Source organism: Micrasema longulum, unplaced genomic scaffold (genome assembly GCF_059751315.1).
Source record: "Micrasema longulum isolate JH-2025_06_02 unplaced genomic scaffold, ASM5975131v1 h1tg002394l, whole genome shotgun sequence".
NCBI classification, from domain to species: domain Eukaryota; kingdom Metazoa; phylum Arthropoda; class Insecta; order Trichoptera; family Brachycentridae; genus Micrasema; species Micrasema longulum.
Window position 1 is genome coordinate 1,570 of NW_028279543.1, and position 8,957 is coordinate 10,526.

General features: G+C 32.7%; 1 protein-coding gene across 1 annotated transcript; it reads left to right on the plus strand.

Annotated features, from left to right (window-relative positions):
* Positions 1-493: 493 nt before the first annotated feature.
* Positions 494-3,235, plus strand: LOC148272288 (glucose dehydrogenase [FAD, quinone]-like). The gene is made up of 3 exons (XM_088240239.1): positions 494-655; positions 1,497-1,800; positions 1,959-3,235. Exons 1-3 carry the CDS (start codon positions 494-496, stop codon positions 3,233-3,235), a joined length of 1,743 nt encoding a protein of 580 aa, XP_088096365.1.
* The last annotated feature ends 5,722 nt before the right edge of the window (positions 3,236-8,957 follow it).

An 8,957-nucleotide genomic window follows, 5' to 3' on the forward strand; every position in this document is an offset into this window, starting at 1 on the left:
GATCTTGTCTCGATGTCCCTTATGTTTGTCAATGCTTCTTTCTTTTTTCTTTAAATGTTTTAAACTATTCTTTTATTGTAATATTTAAACCTTATAAATTGTATACATGGACAATGTCCGTTAATAAATAAATAAATAATAAATAAAATAAATAACTAGACTTAAATATAAAATGTTATTAATCTCTACTGTAATTTGTTAACTAAGCAAAAATTATATTTTAAAAGCCCTACGATGCATCATCACACATTAATGTAATTTTTGAATTCCGATCAGCATTATTTTTACAGGAACACATAGCGATGCATAATAATCAATTTCGTATAAAAAAATAAACGAAACGTTCGTAAGAACGTGATCACAAAAAATGCAAAGTTGTCAAATTAATATGCGCTTTATCTTTAATTAAAATATTTCTTTTGTTGAGATTTAGCTGTAAAAATCATTTATATTTTGGCCATTTTAACATCGACAGGTTTTGCGAGTTCTGAATATGTTTCGTTCAAGTCGGTATTTAAAATATTTTTTCTTGCTTTGCCTGGCTTACCTCACGAAATCTGAAAAAGCAAAGGAATTCTATGATTTTATAATCGTTGGTGGTGGAGTATCAGGATGCGTATTGGCAAATCGCCTAACCGAAAATCCACAATGGAACGTGAGTATCTCCTTTAAGTATTATTTACAATCATTTACAGTTAAATCAGTATTTTTTAAGCCCCCAATTGAGCCCCAAATTCGTAGTTTTTCAGGAGAGGGTTTTCTGTGATTCGAATCAAATCCCGTGAACGATCTTTGTTTTGAAAAATGCAACCTTACCATTTAGCCCGAAGTTATATCCAATTTATAATGTAAATGTAGTTTATAATTTTCTTTTATATTTCATTAGCACCCAATATAAACTAGAGATCAATAAATAATCAATATTGATAATAATATCAGTTATTCAAGGAATCTTCATGTGTCTAATTTTCGCTCAACAAAGTTTGGCAGTAGGTCCTTGGAAAATATTGGAATATAATAAACTGCCTGATGAGCTGAATAAAAATCCAGGAGTGTCGCAATTAAAAAATATTTCTTAAATCTTTTTGATATTGATAATTATTAATGTAGTTTATATAAGATGGTGTTTTATGTTTCTTATACAATAATGTTTTCTTTATATTTCGAATGTATTAATTTTTATAATATTATGTATTGTCAAAAAAATGTTTTTTCTTATGTACGGTCCCAAATGAGTTTCTAATAACTCCTGGGAGCATATGTTATTTTTGTGTTATATGTTTTATTAATAATAATAAAAAAAAATATAAAAAAATAAAAAAAATACACGATTATATCGTGTTTCGAAAACACATAAGACTTAGATATCTTAATCCGGTTTTTAGCGTGTTTTGGTGATTTTTTTCAGTTAATCGATGCGTTTAGATACTAGCGAAAATTTCAGCGAAACGAAAATTCATACCAAATTATCAAAATATTCTGAACTACATACACAGGTCCTCTTGGTGGAGGCTGGATCCACAGAAAACTTAGAAGACGCTGTTCCAGCCACCCCTCCTTCTTCGTGTAGTCCTATCAGAAGGCGTTACTTTACAGTGCCTACCAACTCCTGCTGCATTTCCAACCCTGAAGGAAGTTGTCTTATTACCAAGTCCAAGGTTCTTGGTGGAGCTAGTGTGGTAAATAATATGATGTACGCAAGGGGAAACAGATGGGACTATGATAATTGGCCCAAGGACGGGAGTAAAGGATGGGGATACAATGATATATTGCCCTACTTCAAGAAATCTGAAAATAATGGTATGTATCAATAGCTCATTTGATTTAAAGTATTTCAAAATACATTTTATGAAAATATATAAAGGGCTGCAGATAATAAAATTTAAAATACCCGATTTCTTATATTCTAATCATTATATGTACACACAAACTAATTCGCATGGTTTTCTTTATTCTAGGTGATGAAGATATAGTAAACGACGTAAATTACCATTCTGTTGGAGGACCACAATACGTTGGCAGATTTCAATACAGGGATACAAATCTCTTTCAGTTGATGCTGGCTTGGATTAACGTTGGTCTGAATACTACTGACTTTAATGGTGAAAATCACGAAGGAGTAATGATTTCGCAATTCATGCAAGTCAACAACACGAGAATGAGTGCATATAGCACTTTTATCAAACCCATACTACAAAGAAAGAACTTGAAGATTATCAAACATGTAAAATCTTTGAAGTTGTTGATAAACCCTTTCACCACAACTGCTGCTGGAATCAAGTATTTGGATGAAACAGGTGCCGTGAAAACATCATACATCACAAAAGAATTGCTTCTCTGTGCTGGTTCCGTCAATTCTCCACTGCTACTAATGAATGCGGGAATTGGACCAAAAAAGGAACTCAGCGCACTAAATATAAGTTGCATATCTAACCAACCTGTTGGCAACAATTTCCGAGACCATATTTCTTTCGATGGTCTCTCTTTCAGCCTTTTCAAAAATTGCTCAACTGTCAAAGCGCAAAGCTTTGTTGAACATCAATATAACACGTGGTTTTTGTCTAAAAAGGGACCCATTGGTTCTGTTGGGCCCATGTCTTGCACGGCCTTTATAAGAAGTACCTCCTTCAAACGAATTCCAGATGTACAGATCCTGTTTGGGAGCAGCGAAATAAATCTCAATGCCTCAGACATATTGCCACCATATGAACGATTCGATAAATGTTTTCCATTTTACAATGTAATAAATATTTATCCTGTACTTTTGAGACCAAGGAGTTCTGGGCGTATTCGATTGAACTCGACGAACCCGCTATCAGGAAAGCCTTTTATATACCCTGGTTATTTAAGCAACCCCGAGGACGTTGAAGATCTGGTTAATGCTGTCGAAACAATTTTGGAGTTGTTGGAGCGACCGAGAATGAAGAGGATGGGAGCACAGTTGGTTCCGTTTAAGTTAAAAGCGTGCTCTCATCATTCAGATAGAAGAAGCTTTTGGAAATGCGTTGTAAAGCATTACACCAAGAGTGTTGGTCCTTCGGGTGGCACTTGTAAAATGGGACATGAATCAGATAGTTCATCGGTTGTTAATGCTCGACTTCAGGTGCATGGAGTTTCAAGATTAAGAGTTGTTGACTCGTCTGTCATGCCCCAGCTTGTCAGTGCTGTATCGCATGCACCGGTTATGATGATTGCTGAAAAAGCGGCGGATCTTATCAAACAATATTGGCAATAGACAACATTAAATTAAATTGTGCATTTTTTCAATTAAATATTTTAATTAATAAACATTTCATATACTTTTACCGACTTTTTGTACATTCAAAGTATGTTTACTGGTTATTAGTGGTACCATATCTTTATCAAAGCAGTCCCTATGAATATTCTCAAATCGAAATTCGGATTTAAATCCAAATCACAGTACTTTTTTCTAATGGTGCATAGGTCACTGCATTGGTACACCAATCGCGGAGTATCTGTTTATTTTTATTGCATGAAGATAAGATGATCAGTCTTGCGCTTCAGGAGCCAGTCCAGGGACCAGTCCAATATTTCATGTCGACCTTGTCAGGAATCGAACCCGAGACCTATCGCTTTGTAGGCAAACGCGCTGACCACTACACAACGAGGCCGACAAAACCTCTTTATTTTAAATCTTAAACATTTTGATCTAGGAAGACTTACACCAAAATAGTCCATATACTGTTTTGAATTTACAATATGTAACGTACATCAATTAGACCATTTAAAATAATAACCATACATAAATATGGAGTATTTGTTATTTCTTCTGTAATAGGGTCTTTTTAGAGTTTTTTTTACTTTTATTTTTAAATGGGCAAAAAATTACAATGGTATTTTTTTTTTCATGCAACGTTGGATTCATTTTCTACACATTTTGAATTACCCGAATCGAGACGTTTCGTGCCCTGTGGTACAAACGACACGTATGACGTTTTAGCCCCAAACTTACACGCTATGTTTATTAGAAGTGCAGTCGGCGGTCATAACGCGTGACGCCAAAATGTCGCGATGCCAACTGCGAGCCGTTTTGTGCGTACGCATTTTAAATCCTTGTAAAACTTGTTTTGAAAAAACATTCATAGTTGTATCGTTAGAATCGTAAAAATTCGCTCTAAATATACATTATTTATTTTTAACGTTATTCCTGACTTGTGAAAACTCTCTATTTTTGTTATTGAAAGTGTACTCACCATAATATCAAGTGCATTATAAAAATTACTTGAGCTAAAATATAAGTATTACAATCAAATGAATGTTTTGGGACTAACACAGGCTTTCATTAATTCTAGTGAAGATTTGATTATACAGTATGTATAAACCGTTCATCTTTCTATGTGTGTACACTACATTAAATGTTGTTCTAGTCAAATTTGTAACCTCTGCTCTTCTTTTCTATTGTACCCCTGATGCAACGTTGGCAATCACTTCTAAATTGGCCTATCTATCTTGCGCTGGCCGGAACAACTCTTCCACACATCTCATTCCGGTCCAGTCTCTTATGTTGCGCAGCCATGACGTTTACCTTTTGCCAGGTTTACGTTGTCCCTCAATTTTGCCCATTAGTATAAGTTGGAGGATTTAATACCTGTCTAAGAGATCTTACGGACCTTTATACATTTTATAGCCTCGGCTCTAATTACAAGAATTAAAAAAAACATCTCGAGCGAATGACTCCCTAGGGGTTGAAATCCAGTATTTTGTCAACAAACATTTGGAAAAATTCAAAATATTGTGATACAAGCAACTGGTCCAATAATAAAAAAAATATTTTCAGACGTTGCGTTTGTTTGTTGCAGAATTTGTGAAATAATTAGTAACCGACCGATAAAAGAGTTTCAGTTGAAACAAAAGTTTATTTAAACAAGTTAAAACTTACTTCAAAACGCCCAAAATTAGACTTTTTAAAAAAAAATAAAAAAATATTTGCGTTTTTATGATTTACCCAAATATTTAATTTTGAGGGCCATTATCAATGAGTTGTAAATAACTCACTATTAGAAAATGGGAATTAAGTTGGGGCAAAGTAGGATTCGAACCACGGACCTTTGGTCCGTGAGTCCGACACTAGCCACAGGACCGCAACCCGATCTATTGTATTGTTAAACCTTATGGGTTCATTATTATAAGCGATAAAAAAATACGCAATTAATTAAAAGGAATATGTTTCATCAGTAAATTTGTTAATTTTTAGCGCTTGTAGGGTCTTTGTTATGTTATACATATAACTTATTATATTAAAAGAGTTCTTTAAGGTTCACTGTAAAAACTTTAATTTTCAAATATAAAGTAATTACAAATATGAAAGAACTGTAGTCAACGAATCACAAAATCCGTCTCGTTTTAATTTTTTATGTTAGAAAATGGCAATATAATAACTACTTATTCGGATGGACTATCCAATATCTCATTGTTTCAATTTTTTACCTTAATAATTATGTATATTTGTGATATGGTCAAAAGCCGAAACAAACTTAAGGTCACAGGTCACGTGGCCGATTCACAAGCCATAAGATGCACCTGAATACAGTCGAACGTTATATGACACATACCGACCGCAGGTTTCGGCTCAACCGAAGTTTCACCCAATTTTTAGCTAAAACCGAAACCACGACTGAAACTCGTTTTATTGGCCGAAACTTGCTGAAACCGAAACCGGAACTTCGGTAGGTAACTAAAAAAAGGTTTTAATAAAATTCTGGTGATTGTTTTTGAAAGTTCTTTTAAACAAAAACCAATAATTAGAGCGTTTTTATGTATTGTTATATATTTCTCATTTACAAGTAACTATGTTTTTCAACAATAAGTCAGTTTAATGTGTTTTGACAGATAAGGGGTTCTCTGTTTAAATGTCAGGAAAACTCACTGACTTGAACTTGTGACGTTACGGGTGGAGTAATTCTTTAATTACATAACTTTTAAAAATCAAATACATACATAAAAAATAATAAAAAATGCTCAGTTGAATAGTTTGTTAACCAATAAAAAAGTTTTAAAAAACCACTAAAGATCTTCTTTAATTATGCTAGAAAACTTTTCATCATTAAATTCTCAATATATCCACGCTTTGCCCTCAAACAATTTCAAGCGCAATTTCTGTAATTTGCAGCGATAACTCGCGTATTTGTCCCCATATACAAACGAAAATATACGTGCTCTATCTCTTTGTACTAATCTCGTTAATGTGGCACTGCCATCTGGCGCCCGATAGCAGAATTACGCACGGTGAATTATTATCTCGGACGTGATTTTACTAATAATATAATTAAACGGGATTTATCTATTTTTTTTATTATTAAATCGTCATTCGCATTCGCAAAAGTGTGTTTATCTGGTTGTTTATGTTTTCTTCACGTCGCAATGGAGAAACCGATTAACGTGTTTTTTTCTTGAGAATAATTGCGATATCAGAATTATCATAAGCTACTTTTTATCCTGAAAAAAATTATCACTCACTCGGGAGAATTCTTAGTGGAAAAATTCAATAAATCACCATGTTTGAAATTGTTAATTTAAATCCATTAAATGAAACTATTTTGGAAATACTTTATGTGATTGGAAGTTACGATTTTAAGAAAAATAAATAAAACATAAATTTTTGACATAAAATTTAAAAAAATATTTATTTATACATTAACTCCTTACATATTACATATTTATATCAGATTACAGATACTAATAAATTTAATGTTTTAAAAAAAATCATCACACTGTTTCCCTGAAGAGTAGGCAGAAAGGATACAATGCCATTTCACTCTTACATATTGATAATGAAAAAAAAATCTACTACTTTTTTAAAATAAATTTAAAAAATAAATTTATTAAGTTTAAAAATACTCATCCTTAGAAAAATAATCTACAAAATATTATAAACGTTAAAGTGGTTAATGCAACAATGTTTTGAGTTTGCCCAAATTTTTGTAGACAAGGACTGAATTCAACCTCCTAGGGAGCTGTTAATATTAACAGCTCCCTAGGAGGTTGAATCCAGTCCTTGTCTACAAAAATTTGGACAAACTCAAAACATTTTTAATTTATCCTCCTGGTCCAAGAACAAGTATAAAAATGGAATGTTTTTAGGCGTTGCCTAGTATGTGGATGAAATAATTCAATCAGATGAATCTCACCCGCAACAATTAAGGTTTTATCTTTTTAAATACACAAACATCAACGGATGAAAGAATTTAAGGAATATAGATGTTTAAATATGGGTAGAACGGTGAATGTTACACAGTGTGTAAAGTGGCCACTTAAACCAGCCAATGACAGGTCATAAGCCCTGTGGATGCCTAGACTACTATATTCCCTTTTCTAAAATGTTCTTCATCTGTGTTGTAATAAGGTTTATACAAATTAATGAATAAATATGTGTAAAATGTTAAATGCTCTATTTTTTACCGCGTGTAAAAAAACATTTTTTTACATCCGAATTCCTGTAGCATTGAACTTCCTTATTATCTCGTTTAGGCGAAATGCGAAATGTGTGTATAGGCACCTTTTACTTACCAAACTCAAAACATTTACTTGAAATATTTCGTATTAAAACCATCCAGTTTTATACCCAAAGTGTCCCATTTCGTGACACCCTTAAACCCATCCCACCACCCGCCCCCGCCCGAGAGTTGCATCGTTTTAATAATAATGGTCGGTAAATGTTTGACGACTAGCACCCCTTTTGTCATATCAAAGGATGCATTCCCTGCGTCACGCGTCATACGGAGGTTGAATCACAGCCTGTGGTTGTAATTATACCAAGATAGACCTTTGCAATACTCTGTATCTATAATATTCCTTGGCTTCAATTATTTTCGCAATACCACCTGCTAATCGCCATTCTTGCTTTCATCTCCCCTCCTTTCAAATGGTGCATAAGGTACTGAACATATTGGCGGTAACAATGTTATAGTTATTATGAAAGTACTTAAAAAGATTATCACACAGCACCGTATTTTTATACACTCGGATACACAGACTGCATTTATAATATTCGTGCACTTCTGTTTTTTTTTCCAATACCACATGGATATGACCTGTCATTGGCTGGTTGTAGTGACCATCATTCAACATTCCCCATTCTTGGCTGCATTTAAACATCTGTATTTTTTGTAAGGTTAAAGAGCTGAAACCTTTACGTTAATCTTGATAACTGCCCGGGGGACTAAATCAGTGCATATCTACAAAAAATTGGACAAACTCATAATATTATTTTTATTCTCTGCGTATTATTATGTTTGGTACTTCTTGGTTAAGTATAAATACCTACTCGAAATACGTTTTATGCTAATCATGTTTACTTTTTAAAAACTTAGATTAGATGATATAAAAAAGATAAAACGATAGAAAGTCTATAATAAAATAACAACAGGTTGTCTTCTGTATAGAGAAGGCCTTAATAGGACGGGGTTATAACGACCCCCTTGGGTCATGAATATTACGACCCTGAAATGAAGGGTTAGGGTTGTTTAATATCCAGAACATAGGTTCTTGTTCTAGGAGAATGGGGAAATTCAAAATAGAACGTGGTATTTAAAAAGGCAGTGAATTTTATTGTCAAATAGTTATAAATAAATTTAATTTCTATTTGCCGACCTGTAATATTCACATTCTTGTTCAAATAAATATGTTTTTCATCAATTGATATGTTTAACATGCGTTTTAATTTATTTATTTTATTTTATTTATTTATTTAATTTTACAATACGCCCAAAGGGCATTTACAAAAAATATACAGGTAAGTACAAACATACAGAGTAAAAATTTAAAAGATAAACAACGCTTTTTTGTATACATGAAGAAACAATAAAAAGCATACTGCCATGGAAAATAAAAAGTGAAACTTTACATAGTAAAAAAGAGAAAAAAATGGATATAAGAAAAGTAATTGAATTAAAAAGCAAATTGTAAATAACTTGTAAAGAAATTCAAACAAAAAAATA

Excerpts from the sequence above, each read along its gene's own strand:
- LOC148272288 (XM_088240239.1), top strand. The coding sequence starts at position 494 with ATGTTTCGTTCAAGTCGGTATTTAAAATATTTTTTCTTGCTTTGCCTG. Across the intron at positions 656-1,496 it reads CCGAAAATCCACAATGGAAC|GTCCTCTTGGTGGAGGCTGG; the intron begins GTGAGTATCTCC and ends CTACATACACAG. Across the intron at positions 1,801-1,958 it reads CAAGAAATCTGAAAATAATG|GTGATGAAGATATAGTAAAC; the intron begins GTATGTATCAAT and ends TCTTTATTCTAG.